The 17,970-nt window shown below is 40.6% G+C and overlaps 1 protein-coding gene across 1 annotated transcript in view; it reads left to right on the top strand.

Annotated features, from left to right (window-relative positions):
- Positions 1-4,846: 4,846 nt before the first annotated feature.
- nup35 (nucleoporin 35) overlaps positions 4,847-17,970 on the top strand; it is a 29,816-nt gene continuing 16,692 nt past the window's right edge. The window contains exons 1-5 of the mRNA XM_072579054.1: positions 4,847-5,230; positions 9,248-9,415; positions 11,604-11,731; positions 15,020-15,077; positions 16,110-16,254. Coding sequence (XP_072435155.1) covers positions 5,218-5,230; positions 9,248-9,415; positions 11,604-11,731; positions 15,020-15,077; positions 16,110-16,254 — 512 coding nt within the window. The 5' untranslated portion in view covers positions 4,847-5,217. The remainder of the gene's footprint in view (positions 5,231-9,247; positions 9,416-11,603; positions 11,732-15,019; positions 15,078-16,109; positions 16,255-17,970) is intronic.

The following is a 17,970-nucleotide window of genomic DNA, read 5'->3' as shown; positions in this document are numbered from 1 at the left end:
TAACATTCTGAAAACGTTCAGATAAAACAGAAAATGGTGGAAATACATATAAGGTCAGTCAGCATTTTTGAAAGAAAAGGCAATTTAGTAAGTTTCAGTTGTATTGCCCTAAACAAAACTGAAGAGTGAATGGTCAACACTCATTGGTAAAAATGAATAAAGGGTTTAAGGTAATATAAATCATGTAGCACAAGTTATTTCAATGTGGTTTATGACAAGGTTTGATTGTATCAAGATGTGAGTAGGAGCTTGATTAAATTTTTAACTTTAACTGTAGAATTTAGAATCTTGAAACATGCCGTCACTCTTTCTGCATAGCCATTTAGTGATGAATTTGTCAAGAATATATTTCTGCAAAAAAAATTCTGAAATGACATTGGTAAAGTATGGCTAAGCTGTTTACCCAGTACAACCTTGATTATCTGAACATCAATTATTTGAATTTCGGATTATCCGAACAAGATTTCAAGGTCCCGTAAAAACAGCATTAGGCAACTCAGCAATCAGTTATCAACTAAATGACATTTTGGTGTGCATTGCTGGATAACTGAGAAATGTTTGATAACTGGCACTCAAATTACCACTTGTTTACGATAGATCAGTTATTGGTTAAATGGCATTATGGTGTGCATTGCCGGATAACTGAGAAATGTTCGGATAACTGGCACTTGTAAATTATCGCTTTTTTATGATCTCAGATTGGTTATCCAAATGACCAACTATCCAAACAAAATACTCTGTGCCCATCTCGTTTGGATAATCGAGATTCTACTCTATATGTTCAGGCTTTGCCCCGACAACTAAATTTCCAAGGTTCATAGTAACGCTGAAGTGAAGCAGAAGGAGATGACCTCCAACAGATATTCGTAGCACACTATCTTCTCATGTCATGTGGAGCCCTAACTTTGAGTCAGATTGTACTTAGAGCTACAATATTGGTGCCAAACAGCTTTGCTTCCCACCAATGCTACACTTAGAAGCTTAATTTTATGTGGACACAGGCTAAAAAGAGATTGGTGTTAGTTTGGTGATGGAAGGGGATAATTGTCTCTCAATTTCTCCAGCAAGATCCTGCTTCCAACTCCAGAATTTTGCCACGCTTGGGTTTAACTTCTCAGTTTTAATTTGAACTGTAAATTATGTCTACTTATCTTTGTACTCAACTTTGTGTCCTCCCCAAAGTACTTTTAAATTATATATACACCTGATATACATCGGTATGTGACGCTAACATTTCCAGGTTCATTAAATGATACTTCTTGTCTCAACTTTCCCCAGCTGTGTTTCTAATTTTTGTTTTTGCTATTCTATTTTTCTTGCTATTCACTCCTTGTGAATGCTATCCAGATCAAATAATTCCTCTACGGTTCCTACGATCCCAAGGTTCCTCATTTTCAATTGTTTGACCTACCTGTAGCGTCTGTTAGGCTCACTGGCTTCTCCTTTCTGGTTGTTTACTTGTTGAATTATCCCTTCTTGGCTCCTTTTTAAATTTACAAGCTTAAAGCATGTTCTTTGATTCTATACATGTCCGTTATTTCTCCCTTTGGCCCTGTGTTCCCAACACATTGGTCATTTAATCTCTTCTGTTATTCATTACATCACTTTTGTTCTTTTTTATCCTCTTCCTTTCATTTACTTAAAGCCTTTTATATTTTTTGAGTTATTTTGAAGACTGATTGACCTGAAAGATTAAGCATGTGGACAGTATTTAATGGAAGCAACAGGGATCTTACCCACTAGTTGGAGAGGTTTCCCATACATTTTTCCTCAGTGGCAACAAGATGATACCCAGAGAACGTTATTAACTGTTTCAATTGGCAACAGAGCAGGGAGGCCATTGGGGCGGCACAGTGGTTAGCATTGTTGTCTCATAGCACTAGCGTCCCAGGTTCGATTCCAGCCTCAGGCGACTGTCTGTGTGGAGTTTGCACATTCTCCCTGTGTCTGTGTGGGCTTCCTCCAGGTGCTCTGGTTTCCTCCCACAGTCCAAAGATGTGCAGATCAGGTGAATTGGCCATGCTAAATTGCCCCATAGTGTTAGGTCAATTAGTCAGAGGGGAATGAGAATGGGTCTGGGTGAGTTACTCTTCCGAGGACTGGTTGGACTGAAGGGCCTGTTCCCACACTGTAGGGAATCTAATCATGATCCTCTTGCCCTGGACTTAACTGGACCAATAGCAAAAAGGCAGTGGTCCATACCTAGCACCCTTCTGCCTAATTAAATGCTACCTGCATTATCTTCCCTGTGTTTTTCTCTTTCCATAAATGCTCCCTGACCAATTTCCCAGCCTTTTCTGTTTTTAGGTCATATTGCCAGAATCCATAGCATTTTGCTTTTGTATTTTAGATCAAAATTTACTTAACGCCTGATGAATTGAGAACCCCAATTACATCAATAATGCAACAGTGCACAGCAAATTGCAAGATATTTAAAGTATCTGTAGCTTCAGCCTGGAATGACACAAGTACATAAATATTCATCACCATAGTCACCTTAGTAATTGCTGGCAATGTAATTATTTTCACAATTTGAAGTTGGAATTATTGCTGCAGCAGGTGACAGGTTTCAGTGAGGACTTTCTTATTGTAATGCTGATGTCTCATATAGTGTACCATTTTGTCAAGCTGCATGACAACACTGCTGTCGCCAAGTATGGGACAATTTTCAGTCAAGATGATAATGACATTGGGTATTATGATCTGATAAGCCAAAGAATTATGACTAAAGATGGTTATCCCAGTGAAGATTCCTTACTTTAAATCCCACCTTATCATCAGAAAATATTTGGGACTACATATAGAGCTTTTTGGAGCAAGTTGTCATCCAAAATAGTTTAGTCTATTTACCACCCCATTGTCCTAATGCTTCTTTTAACTGAAGGGATGTTGTGCCTCAATATCCTTTGTGCAGCCAGGTTTGCTTAAGTGTAATCAATCCTTCCCGATAATGTATGGAAGCTCATTGTGCATGGCCTTCAAATCACTTCTGTATACCAGGGGCCTCTGTAGATAGGGTCTTTACCATGATACCACAAGTTACCCAAAGAGATGCTGTTGAATTCTATAATTCTGCAAGTCAACCTGCAGATCTGCAGTGATAGTTCTACACCTTCAAGCATGTCAGCAGACCAGTCAACATGCTATAAAGTCTCTTTGTGCTGAAATGATGTTGCATTCTTTGATCCATCAGTCAAGGTGCTCTATTCCAATCTACCTAGATCTCCTTTGACTTCTAGCTAGCCTGCACCTGAACGTCCTGTACAGGTTCACTATATTGAGGCGCTTACTATCCCAGGGCTAATGGCCGAAACGTCGATTCTCCTGCTCCTTGGATACTGCCTGACCTGCTGTGCTTTTCCAGCAACACATTTTTCAGCTCTGATCTCCAGCATCTGCAGTCCTCACTTTCTCCTAGCTTGCTATCCCAGTCTACAACATGGAGCACAAGTGCCCTGGTCAATTCATATTCTACTGACGAGTTTGCAAAACTGTAGTCAGTCTTTTTCTCTTAACGTTTAGCTTTTAAAATTCCTCTCACTCCCACTACCCCCTCCCCACTCCAATTCTCTGGACTGTTTGGCTGTTCTCAGCCCTTCGTGGGATGTCAATAATTCACTTTCTGCTTGTAGCAAGGCTGAATCTTGAACAGGCTGGGTGTGTAAGCTGACATGACCATAGGGACATGGACTGTATTTGTCACAATATCCTGAAAGTGAAGGGCATCTAAAAGAATGTCAATGAAGGAGGCAAAGCCTCTGCACCTGCAGGACAAAAAGGGGAAAAGGGTGTCAGGAAATCCTTCTATACCTCTCTATAATTTGGGGAGTAACTTCAACATCTGCTTTGGGAAATGTAGCATCTGCATTTCCTGCACTCTGCCTCATATGAACAACCATGGAAAAAATGAACTACATCTTAGGGAATAGGGAAGGGCAATGGCCAGAAAAGGGGAGACTTTCTGTTGGGCCAGTCTATGGAGTTTTGGGGCAGACATGTCAGTTATTATAAATAATGAGATAGCTCATAACAAACTAAAACATAAATTGCTGGAGAAACTCAGCAGTTCGAGCAACATCTGCAGAGAGAAAACAAGTTAAGTTCCAGTCCCTTCTTCAGAACTGTTCTGAAAATGTTAACTGTTTATCCAGTAATTCATGTTTTTGTTTATTTAAGGCTGAGATGGATAATTGGTCAGTAGGGGAATCAACGGTTAGTGAGAAAGGGCAGGAAAGTAGACATGAAAAATGTTGCATTAAGCATCATCGTATTGAATGGTGAGCAGATTCGAGGGGCAGAATGGCTTACTCCTTTTCCTATTATGGATCTGAGGAAGGGTCACTCAACCCAAACATTAACTCTGATTTGTCTCTACAGATGCTGCCAGACCTGCTGGACTTTTCCAGCAATTTCTATTCCGGTCCCTGTTTCTTATGTATTTTTTCAGATTTCCAGCATCCACAGTTTTTTGTTTTATATTAATGTTCGAATTATAATGATGTAAACGGGTAGAACAAAAGACTCTGACTTGGGGGAGTGTGTGGGAGGTGTAGAACCATGATTAAATCCTTTCAGGATGACTGACATCAGTGATCCCTGCTGATGTGCACACACAAGTGGAACTAGGACAGAACAAGAAACTCTATAATTCTACAAGCCAATCTGTAGTGCTGGTCCTACATGTTTAAGCATGTCAGATCAGTCGAAATGCCACAGACAAACTCTCTAAACATTCCTATTAACACTATGACGATAAAGTCATTTCTCTCTACACCATTTGATCTCACAAGACTCATTGCTCTTTGGGCGTTTTCTGTATAATTTGGGAAGCAGCTTGGCTGATTTCCATTCAGTCTCACACTAATTGGAGAAGTGTTGCACCAAGGAGCCAATTCTTTCCACGCTCAACCCTTGGAAGGAAACACAATCAACTAAAGTGAGTGACGCTTTTCCCATCGTGCAGCTCCGCTCTTACAGTTGGAGATTTTCCGCCATTTTTGAAAGTGCACAGAATTGGTGCAGGAGGCGATTGCTAAGAGGCGGTGAAGAAGCTGCTGGAGGAGACGGCGGGGAGGTGAAGAAGGAGCTCGCAGGAGGAGGAGGAGGAGGAGGCGGCGGCGGCGGCGAAGGAGCTCGCTGGAAGAGGCGGCAGCGGGGTGAAGAAGGAGCTGCTGGATCTCAGATCTATGTGTCGCTCGCACGCTGCAAGCGGCGGCCATGGAGTTCCAAGGTAAGAACCGGCTCAACGGCTGAGCGCGAGCCCCTGGGCCAGGGTCCGGTAGCGCGAGGCCGCGCGAGCTGGGGTCTGGGGCCGGTTGGTTGTGTGTGCGCGCGCGGTTTGGGAGATGGCGGGGTGGGGGTAAGGACACGGGGTGTTGAATGGGTGCTGTGTTATCGGGGGAAGGGAGAGAGTCGGTGTGGGACCCGGCTCTGGCACCGTAGCAGGAGCTCGTCAGACGAAGGAAGTGGTGCGGTGCCACTCGCACATGGACGTGGGGAAAAAAGGCTTCCCCCGGTGTTTAACTGTTTCAATCAACTTTTGTCATCCGGACATGGGATGTCGGGAACGAATTTAATATTCGACAGCACCGTTTGTTTATGGATCGCCATATGAGGAGATTTTTATGTGCGTTACATGTAGGATCGCAATTTACTCACCGGTCAAAAGTGAGGACTGCAGATGCTGGAAACCAGAGTTTACTCACCGGGGCCTAGTTGACTCTGATCTTTATGGGTGGAATTCCGGCACTGAATCGAGCCAGTGCCGTTTCTTTTTTGGAAGGTTTACTTTGCTCAGAATCAGTGTTGAACCAGACTTATTTAATGGTTTGTAATTTGTGACCCTATCTGGCCGTTGCAATTCTTAAAAATTATTTAACGCAGTTATCACTTAATGACCTTTCCACAGGGCGGCTATACAATGAAAGATACATTTTTTTAAGAGTGTGGTTCTTATGAGCAAAGCCCAGCCACATGGGTTACAAGAGAATGCTAAATAGTCAGCCACGGATGGCCAGCCAACGCCCTTACGTACAACGTAAAGAGTTTAAAAAGATAATTAATTTGAAGAAGTTATATCAGGTTGTTGCCTTCGACCTCTAAGTTCATTTGCCAGATTTTTTTTTAAAAGGCCTAGCTAGTAAAGGAAGCACATCTTATTTCTGGATCGACATATTTCCTGTAAGGTAAAAACATTGACTGCAGATGCTGGAAACCAAATTCTGGATTAGTGGTGCTGGAAGAGCACAGCAGTTCAGGCAGCATCCAAATAGCTTCGAAATTGACATTTCGGGCAAAAGCCCTTCATCAGGATTAAAGGCAGTGAGCCTTAAGCTTGGAGAGATAAGCTAGAGGAGGGTGGGGGTGGGGAGAAAGTAGCATAGAGTAGGGAGTCCCTGAGATTCTTGTAGAGAGAGGAGGAAAACTTCTTCAAGGCAGGCATCCTTGCAAGAGGATTCGCAGTAGGGTTAAAATCAACGAGGTAAAAACAATGACTGCAGATGCTGGAAACCAAATTCGAATATTTCCTGTAAGGACTGCAGATGCTGCAATCTGTACTGAAAACAAGTGTTGGAGATCACAGCGGGGCAGACAGCATCCACTGAGAGAGAGAACAAGCAAACATTTCAAGTCTACGTGACTTCTTCAGAGCTGAAGTGACTGTTCAGCTTAGAGTGATCTGTTGCTGTTTGGAAAGCAGACTGATGGAATCGGTGCCCAAACTTCTTGCATTGTGGCCTTGCATATGATAAGCTTAGGTCATCAGAATCAAGTTGTTAATGATTTCAGGCTCTCAACACCATACGAGTGTGGGGTATGCATGAGGAGTGTAAGGTGGCGTGAAATGGTTATTCAAATAAGATGTAATTGAAGATATAAATTTCACTTAGGTAGGAATAGATGTTGTATTCAGACATTAATCTCCAAGACCAGTTGTTTGATGTGCTTGGATCAGTTTAAATCATTCTTGTGGTGCATTGCCTTGATGTAATTAGAATAGATCAGGTTGATACTTGAACGTAAGTCTGGTGGAAAGCTATTCTGTCTGCTGTGTTTGTTGGTTCCTTGAGAGGAGTTATTTAAAATTAACTACTTTTAGAGTAACATGTCAGACTTCTGAAGAAGGGTCACTGGACCCAAAATGTCAACTCTGCTTTCTGCCTGCATATGTTACCAGACCTGCAAAGGTTTCCAACAATTTCTATTTTTATATCAAGCTTCCTTGCTTTCAAGTTTATAACTTTTATGGCTGTAAATGGTGAATTCTGGGATGAAAAATGTTGATAGAAGTGAACTGAAGAGAACCACTTTAAACACTTGCTTTCTGTAATGTATATGAGTGTAAAATTGTCAAATTACTGCTTCATTTTATCCTGTTCTTTGGTAGTTGAACATTCTACCATTACGGTTAATTTCTTGGACCAGCTTATTCGATCTCTTCAACTTCCTTTGGGTTACCCCAAAATAAGCAAGTGCAGTTTTCCTTGTAAGTCATAGATTCATAATACAAGAGGCCTTCTTTGTCACATGAAACAAAGACAGTAATACTTTTCCAAGTCGGTTGTGACTGACATGACTTGTGAATTGGTGTTTATATTGCAGTGAACTGCAAGTCTGGGAATTTGTTTATATCAATAGCATATCTAGCAGATTAAAAGTAAAATTGCTTCAGAGTGAACCTGTGAAATACACTCCTTGAGCATTTTTGCACAGGTAGTAGTATAACATTGAGCTTCATACTTGGTTAACAATAAGGCTAATGTTGCAGGTAGAATCAGAATAAAATAAATCCTAAATCAGTTCCCAGGCTAGAGGCATGTTCATATGAATTAGCTTCAAGAGTCTGATGCAGAAGCTGTGTCCAGCCAACTTAGTTTTTTAAAAATTAGATTCCCTACAGTGTGGAAACAGGCCCTTCGGCCCAACCAGTCCACACCGACCCTCCAAAGAGTAAGCCACCCAGACCCATTTCCCTCTGACTGATGCACCTAACACTATGGGCAATTTAGCATTGCCAATTCACCTAACCTGCACATCTTTGGATTGTGGTAGGAAACCGGAGTACCCGGAGCAAACCCACACAGACACAGAAAATATACAAACTCCACACAGTCAGTCGCCAGAGGCTGGAATCGAACCTGGGGCCCTGGTACGGTGAGGCAGCAGTGCTCAACACTGAGCCACTGTGCTGCGGTGCTTACACTTTTGCAAAATATGAGAGCATGAAAAGGAACCCAGCGAGTCTGACCTTTTATGATTTGGAAATTTAAACAGACCAATCAGATTTACAATTTAACATAATGAAGAAGAGACAGCCAACAAAATGGCCCTCTGGACATGATCAGACATGGCCTGTGATAGTAATTGGCTATGGTAGCCGATAGGAAATGTCTGTATGCACATGCGCTGCTGATGTCACTGGTGGGATTTTGGTGGGTGGGATTTAGGAGGTTGGGGACAGGGGCTGTCTTCCCTGGCAGTATCGGCAGAGGGAGTCTCCTTGGGACTGTCTCTTCTTCATTATGTTAAATTGGAAATCTGATTGGAAATTTAAACAGACCAATCATTAAAGCACAAACTAAATGTCCGTTCCAAATTATGCTGGGTTCCTTTTCATGCTCTCATCTTTTGCATCCCTTACAGTTGGCATTTGTGGCCTTTTATGTCAGTGTTTTACTACTGTTATGATTAATGGATACATCATAATTTGGGAAACCAAGATCTGTCCATACTAGTATCTTGAATGTAAATCACATGCAATTCACAGAACAAAAATTGATTGATTGTTCAACGAAACTCCTCTGTGCTCGAGTTTACACTCCGTATGAGTCTGTCTTTTCGCACCCATCTTTATTTCATCCTGTCTGTATTTTCTTCATTACTTTCTCATGCTTATAAAGCTCCCCTTTTAAATGTGTCTTTGATATTTGCCTGAATTGTTCTGTTGAGTCGTAATTTCCACATTGTAACCACTCTCTGGGTAAATAGGTTTGTCCTGAATTCTTCTTCAGGCATAATTGTCAACTGTCTATTCTAAGCCCATTAGTGTTAACCTCTTCCATAGGTGGACCTGTCTCAGCAAGTCTATTCTATCAAATCTTTTTAATTTTTACATCATCACCACTAGAAAAGTGAATGTTCTTCATTTAAGAACAATATAATATTGGTATTGTAATATATATTCAAGTCTATTTGCATATATTGTATTGCTTTTATATTCTAAGGATCTCTTTCTCTTGATTTATAGGATCTGAACCAATGGCATTGGGATCGCCAACATCTCCTAAGCCAGGTGCAGGTGCTCAGTTTTTACCTGGTTTCTTAATGGGAGATTTACCAGCCCCAATAACTCCTCAACCACGTAACTTTTGTGGCACTTTGGCAGGAATAATGGACATACGATCTCCTTTTGGAGGCAAGTGGGGTCGAGCAATGTCATTGGGAAACAATGACATTTTAGTCGATATTTAATTTGTATTTGGAAAGTTCAGTTTTAATTTTAATATATACTAGGTGATGGGTGAGGTATTTGGATATTTTTCATGTTTTCAGTAAATACTTTAACTGAAACAACTTGCTCTGATACTCACTCTGTTAAACAAAATTGATAATTCTCCTCAATACTATGCTGCTTTGGTAGAAAGTTGTGATCTGCAAACTTTTTATTATGTTCTTTAATGGGGAATACTTAGGTAATAATGGCTGAATTTAGATTTTGAAATAATATAGATGTTGAATTAAAACTTCGGGGCTTTGATTAAGTCTGAATATACACGTGACAAAGCCTCCACATTTTGGAGAAATCATTGTATATGTTGCTACGTTTTCATGTCTAATCTGTTCAGTTTACTTTAGTGTTATTTATTATTTATCCATAAATATGCAGTTACAATCATACAATACCAGGTTATAGTCCCACAGGTTTATTTGAAACTACAAGCTTTCAGAGTGCTGCAACTTCGTCAGGTATCTAGGACACAAAATTTACTTTTATACAAGATCGATCTGTCATACAACTAGGAGAAAGTGAGGACTGCAGATGCTGGAAGTCAGAGTTGAGAGTGTGGTGCTGGAAAAGCACAGTAGGTCAGGCAGCATCCAAGGAGCAGGAGAATCGATGTTTCGGGCAAAAGCCCTTCATCAGGAATGAGGCTGGGAGCCTCTGGGGTGGAGAGAGAAATGAGGGAGGTGGGGAAAGTAGTTGAGAGTATGATAGGTGGGGATAATGGTGATAGGTCAGAGGGGAGGGTGGCGCAGATAGGTGGTAAAGAAGATGGACAGGTCATGAGGGCGGTGCCGAGTTGGAAGGTTGGATCGGATAAGATTGGAGGGGGGAGGGGAAGTGAAACTGGTGAAATCCACATTGATGCCATGGGGTTAGAGGGCCCTAAGGTGGAAGATGAGTTGTTCTTCCTCCAGGTGTAGGGTGGTTAGGGAGTGGCGATGGCGGAGGCCCAGGACCAGCATGTCCTTGGAGGAGTGGGAAGTGGCTGGAAGTGTTTGGCCATGGGGCGATAGGGTTGTTTGGTGTGGCTATCAGCCTTTACTCAGCAACTCTGTGTTGTTGAGTACCCTGAAGTCCACCTTGGAGGACGGTCACCTGAAGATCCAAGGCCGAATGTCCTTGACTGCTGAAAAGTTCACTCAATGGGAGGGGACATTCCTGTCTGGCGATTGTGCAACAATGTCCATTCATTCATTCATTGTTGTAGTGTCTGCTGATAGCCACGTTTGGTACTCATGACGACAGCTTCAACCGGGATCTTGGGTTTGCGTCACAGTACAGGTGACCCCACTATACTGTACATTCTGTCTCACAAACACATACACTCTTACTGACCCTCTCCCATACGCGTGCGCACACATCTCTCAGATATGTACGCTGTCACAGGGGCGCACACTATCAAGCACGCACGCACACACACACACACACACACACACACACCCTATGGGGTGAATTTGCATCTGCAGAATTGTATTTGCAGAAACATTCTATTTTGTTCCAAAAACATTCAGTCAGTAGGCAGTCAGTCCATGTGACATTTTATAAATTCCAGCTTTGGAAATAGAACCAGTCTGAGTCAAGGTTGGCATACAGACAGACTCTAATCTCACAGGTTTAAATGCATTGTTTGGGCTGAGTTGTCACTTTTTTTTAATACACTGATAAAACCTCAGGATAGTGATTTGAAAGAAGTTCTGGAATTTACATGTTATAGAATTGAAATCTGCATCCCCTTTCTAAGTGATTAAAGACTTAACCTAGGTTAGTTCAGTGCATTGCATTGTTGTGTGAAACATTGATCTTTTATAAAAATAAATAGTGTCCTATGATCCTGCCCCACTAGCTATCTGGCGAAGGAGCAGCACTCTGAATGCTTGTATTTTCAAATAAACCTGTTGGACTATAACCTGGTGTTGTGTGATTTTTAATTTTGTTCACCCCAGTCCAACACTGGCAACTCCTAATCATAACTATGAATAAAAACTTTAAGTTGCTCAGCTTTTATATTATTAACAAATGTTTAATTTGTAAAGCTAGTGCAGTAAAGACACCTTGAATAGTAAAATATTGTCTCTCATTTCTATTTTCTCAAATACAGGAGGCACACCACCTCAACCAGTTGTACCCACTCCGAAAGATAAGTGTGGCGCACCACCAGTTCGTAGTTTGTATGATGATTTGGGAACCACAAGAACTGGACTTTCACCCATAGGTTCACGACAACTGGTAAGAAACTAGATACACTGTAAGGATTGTTTTTAATTGGTAAAATGTTTCCGTTCCTCAGTTGTATTGAATGTGACCATATTTTTCTGGGGAATTTTAGAGCTGGATGCTTCATAAGAGCCTTGTAAAGTGAAATTTGACAGCAAAACATGTAAGGACAGGTGACTAATGTCTCCATGAAACTGAGCAGGTGAGGCTGTTTATCAGGCTGAATGAGACCATAAATTTAAAGGGACTTGGAGGGGGGGGAGAAGAAACTGATATTGCATGGCACAATTTTATGTATGCAGGGACCATTGCAGAAAAACATTGCTTAAAAACTACCTCTTAAAGGAGGAAGGCAGGGTATGGATTAGAGAGGTTTGGGACCCAAACAGTTGAAAATGTGATCACCAGTACAAGAGGAGTTAAAATTGGAGATGCATGCAGTTCTGGTCTCCTTCCTATCAGAAGGATGTTGTGAAACTTGAAAGGGTTCAGAAAATATTTACAAGGATGTTGCCAGGATAGGAGGATTTGAGCTATAGGGAGAAGCTGAATATGCTGGGACTGTTTTCCCTGGAGTGTCGGGGGGTGAGGGGGTGACCTTTTTAGAGGTTTATAGAGTCATAGAGATGTATACAGCACCGAAACAAACCCTTCGGTCCAACTTGTCCATGCCGACCAGATATCCCAACCCAATCTAGTCCAACCTGCCAGCACCCGGCCCATATCCCTCCAAACCCTTCCTATTCATCTAACTATCCAAATGCTTTTTAAATGTTGCAATTGTACCAACCTCCAGCACTTCCTCTGACAGCTCATTCCATGCACTTACCACCCTCTGAGTGAAAAAGTTGCCTCTTAGGTCTCTCTTATATCTTTCCCCTCTCACCCTTAACCTATGCCCTCTAGTTCTGGACTCCCCCATCCCAGGGAAAAGACATTGTCTATTTATCGTATCTATGCCTCTCATGATTTTATGAAGCTCAAAAAGTCACTCCTCAGTCTCCAATGCTCCAGGGAAAACCGCCCTAGCCCAGAGGTGGGGAACCTTTTCATATTGGAAGGCCACATAATGTTAGTTGTAATCTAATAAGGCCGCATCCAAGAAACTTCAATTATATATTGTTCAAAATTCACATTTCTTTAATTGTGGTGGTCAGTCTGTGAGGATTATTTCGTTGAATTTTCTTTTACTCTCTGGTATTTTAAGTACATTCAATTTAAGATTAAGATTAAAATTAAAATAATAAAGGACGAAAAAACATAAAAATAAAAGATTTGTTCTGCAAAATTTGGACTCATTCAAAAGGCCACATATAATGGCCTAGAAGGCCGCAGGTTCCCCACCCCTGGCCCTAGCCTATTCAACCTCTCCCTATACTCAAATCCTCCAATCCTGGCAACATCCTTGTAAATCTTTTCTGAACCCTTTCAAGTTTCACAACATCTTTCCGATAGGAAGGAGACCCAGAATTGTACACAATATTCCAACAGTGGCTTAACCAATGTCCTGTTCAGCCACAACATGACCTCCCAACTCCTGTAATCAATACTCTGACCAATAAAGGAAAGCATACCAAACGCCTACTTCACTATCCTATCTACCTGCAACTCCACTTTCAAGGAGCTATGAACCTGCATTCCAAGGTGTCTCTGTTGAGCAACACTCTCTCGGACTTTACCATTAAGTGTATAAGTCCTGCTAAGATTTGCTTTCCCAAAATGCAGCACCTCACATTTATCTAAATTAAGTTCCATCTGCCACTTCTTAGCCCATTAACCCATCTGATCAAGACCCTGTTGTAATCGGAGGTAACCACATTCGCTGTCCACTACACCTCCAATTTTGGTGTCATCTGCAAACTTACTAACTATACCTCTTCTGCTCCCATCCAAATCATTTATATAAATGATGAAAAGTAGTGGACCGAGCACCAATCCTTGTGGCACTCCACTAGTCACAGGCGTCCAGTCTGAAAAACAACCCTCCACCACCACCCTCTGTCTTCTACCTTTGAGCCAGTTCTGTATCCAAATGGCAAGTTCTCCCTGTATTCCATGAGATCTAACCTTGTTCACCAGTGGACAAAGTATTTTCGCTGGGGTGGGGGAATCCAGAATAGAGGTCATAAGTTTAGGGTGAGGAGGGGAAAAGATATAAAAGGGACCTAAGGGGTAGAGGGTGGTATGTGTATGGAATGAGCTGCCAAACGAAGTGGTGGAGGCTAGTACAATTGCAACATTTAAAAGGCATCTGGATGGATTTATGAATAGGAAGGGTTTGGAGGAATATGGGCCAGGTGCTGGCAGGTGGGACTAGATTGGGTTGGGATATTTGGTTGGCATGGCTGAGTTGGACCAAAGGGTCTGTTTCCATGCTGTACATCTCTGACTCTATGCGAGAAACCAGAATTAGATGAGTATAGGGAGCTGAGGAGATTTGAAAACAAAGATGGAAATTTTAAAATTTAGCTGTTGCTTACTTGGGAACCAGTATAGTTCAATGAACACCGTGATGGTCGATAAATTAAATTAAAGCAGCAGAGTTTTTGGTGACTTCAAGTTCATTGATGGTAGTGAATTAAAGTAGGCAAGTTTGAGGTGCCAAACGTATGGATGAAGGTTTCATCACTAAGTAAACTAAAATGGGGAAAATCGGAGTTTAAAATGAGTGATCTTGTCGCAAGGATATGTGGGCAGGAACTCATCCAAGGTCAATAAATACACACTGCATGCAGTCTAGTTCTGAGACAGCTGGCAGGAAGCTAGATACAATGGTCGTGGAATGATGTTTGTTAGATAAAGGCAAGAGGCTGGGAATGAAACTCATTGCAGGTAGTTCTCTGCCTATAATTAAATGGGTAAGCGTGACACATCAGTTTGTAGTAGATTATATGATAATTTCAAATATTGTAAAGTCTGAAAAGTGTGTGCATTCTCTTTAGTGTTCTATCATTTATTATTTTTGAATGCTTTCTGCTGTGTATTTGGAATTAATATTTAAAACCACAGCCTTTTATTTTAAGGAAAGTGGTTTCTTCCTTATTTTGCAGGACTGTCTGTGCCAAATGCTGAATGTGGTTGGTGTGGATGTACATTCTGCTTCAAAATCTCTGGCATTGCAGTTTTCTTGCGTTTTGAGGAGTCCAGGTGTTGAAAGGAATTGCTCCGCTTCCTTTCATGATTTTTGTTTTTCCACCACACTGTATTTCTGCATAGGTTGCTAGAAATTTACATCATTTGTTGTCATCAAATTTAAGATTACTTTTCAAAATTTCTCATTGGATGTTTTTCACATTGCAGGCTAATGTTCAAAAAGTTCAAACACCTCTTTCTGGAAATAATGTAACTCCTGGATCAGGTATGTTTATTTTGTGTAGTTCTTCATTGAAGTATTTGCCGTTTCTTGGTATAGAACATCACTGCTATTAGTTTACAGTCTTCATCAAATCTGATTTCTTTATTTTCGATATAGTATGTAACAGTTAATGTTTATAGTGAAAGTATGTAGAATTCCTCATTGTCAATGTATTCCTGATAAAGATATAAATTTGCTTCTTTCTACCTTTTTTTGTGTTCTAATACACAAGACCTTTACAGTAGTTTAACTTGTCAGAGCTGTGGCTCATTCCTAAACTGATAGGCAGGCTTATGTTTTTGGTTACAAAATGAACACCACCTCTGACTACTTCGCTGTCAGTTGACTGCTTACATCTGTGATGAATTATTTTCCCATGGAGTTGCCAGTTGAAATCACAGACCTCTCATTTCTTTCAGGAATAGTAAGTCAAAGTTGCTGCCTTGGATGAGCAATACACTGAGGGGCCAGTAGACTTCTTAAGTTGCTGTGTGAATGGGATACATTGAACAATCCAGTCGTGGATGTTGATGTCTCTCTTACTATCATAAGGTGTTTGAGGTTGTAAATCCCCTAGCTGACTAACTGCTTAATATTTCTAATCATTAGTACCAGTGACATGATATCTCCTGGTCAGAAAAATGTTCTGTAGATCTTGCATTCTATTCCTGATTGCAGATTGTAAAATGTCAACATGATAAATCTAATGATTAAGTTTACAAAGGTACACTTCTTCTGAACCTGTTATTAGTTTACAACATCTCCTTTCATATGTATATGCCAAGTATCTTAAAACCATTTCTAAATTATTGGTGGGATTTTCCTGTCTTCATTTGAAGTCCAAGATCCTTTTCTTCAAAATTGTGTGGTCCTTCTGCTTTGGGGTTGATTCCTTAAAGCTCAGTTTTGTTTACTGCTGAATAGAGAATACATTTATTTTAAATTTGTATCCTTGAGTAATTCATGTCATGAAAAGGAGTGTAATGATGTGACGACTGTACACTTGAATTAGAAAAATCTATCTCTCTTCCTTAGGTACCACTAGTATATTTAGTCCAGCCAGTATTGGCCAGCACAGAAAGGCGACTCTTTCTCCTGCCCAGGCAGATCCTTTCTACACACAAGGAGAATCTCTTACTTCAGATGATCATTTAGATGACACATGGATCACAGTTTTTGGGTTTGTATGATTTGTACATTCTTCTGGAATTGTAGAAACTCTATTTTCCTGGATCAAAGATGAGAATTAAGTTGTTTTATCTATCAAAGAGCTGCGGTTGCTGGAGATCTGTAATAAAAACAAAAATTGCTCGCAAAACTCAGCAGGTCTGGCAGCACCTGGGAAGGAAGCAGAGTTAATGTTTCAGAACAGTTCTGATGAAGAGAATTAAGTTGAGTTCAACTTTCAGGGAATTGTACTTTTAGTTTGGATGGGTAATTTTGTTTGTGTGAGTTAATTTAGATTAAATGGCTTTTCATCCTTCAGAATTTAAGCCAGAAGACGTTTTGGATATTACTTTACTGCAACACAAACTAGCTTTCAATCTGGAGTAGCTTTACTATTTGCTGATTATGTTTAAATCTTGAACTAATTACATTTGTAACTGCCATGTAATACTTTCCCTCAAAAACTATTTGTGTGTACATAGACAATAATTAATCTAATTTGCAAGTAACTGCATTTATGTAGTACTTTTTTTTTTCTCCTACCTAGCATGTTTTCTAAAATTGCATTTTTGAAGTGGCATTTTCAAAATTGTGTAACATCTTTCCATTCAAGAATAGTACAGTACAGAAAAGAGACCAGTCGACTCATCAAACCAACAGCTCTCTCTCATATTATTCTTTCTTCCTGTTTTCAATCACCACCTCATTCAGACCCTTGAGCTTGCTGTAACATTCAGTAAGATCATGGCTGTTCGGTGGCCGAACTCCATGTGTCTGCCTTGGCCCCATATTCCTTGATAGTCTTGCTTCATTAAAAAAAATCTATTTCGCATTGAAATTTAACAATTGAGTTAGCATTGACCACCATTTAAGGGAGAGAGTTCCAAATCTCCATTATTCTTTGCATCTAGAATTGCTTCAAATATCTCCAGCATGGCGTGGCCCTAATCCTTTGACTATATTCCCTGATTCTGGAATATTCAATCGCAGTGGAAATGATTTATCTTTATCTATGCTGTCTTTCCCTGTTATGTCCTGAAGACCTCAATTAGATCAACCCTTAACATTCTAAATTCTAGGGAATAAAGGCCTTATCTGTCCTCATGACTTAACCTTTGAAGTTCAGGTATCATTCCTGTAAACCTGCATTGAACACCCTCCAAGGCCAAAACATCCTTCCACAGTTCTTTAAGTGGGGTCTAACTGGGGTTTTGTATAACTGCAGCATAACATCTACAATCCCTATACTCCACCACTTTAGATATGAAGGCCAGCATTTCATTTGCCGCCTTGACTGTTTTCTACACATGTTCATGGCATTTGAAAGAGCTGTGCACCTGAACCTCCAAATCTCGCTGGAAACCTACTATAACTAACTTTATGCTTTCTTAAAAAAAAACCCAGATCTATTCTTTTTCAGTCTGAAATAAATGATCTCACACTTGCTTATATTAAAATCATAGCTGCATAGCTTTGTCCAGTCACCTAATTGACCAATATCCTGTTGTATTTTTATGCTGTCATCAACACTGTCTACAATGCTGCCCAGTTTTGTGTTGTCAGCAAACTTGGATATTTGACTTTTTATGCCATTATCCAAGTCATTAATGAATAATGTGAATAATTGAGTCCCCAACACAGATCTCTTCAGGACATCACTAGTCATGCCCTGCCAACTTGAGTGCTTACTCATTATTCCAAATCTGTTCCTTCCCACTCAACTCGTTTC

Source organism: Chiloscyllium punctatum, chromosome 10 (assembly GCF_047496795.1).
Source record: "Chiloscyllium punctatum isolate Juve2018m chromosome 10, sChiPun1.3, whole genome shotgun sequence".
Taxonomy (NCBI): Eukaryota; Metazoa; Chordata; class Chondrichthyes; order Orectolobiformes; family Hemiscylliidae; genus Chiloscyllium; species Chiloscyllium punctatum.
Note: the sequence above shows the minus strand (reverse complement) of the source record. Positions and strands in the feature narration are given on the sequence as shown.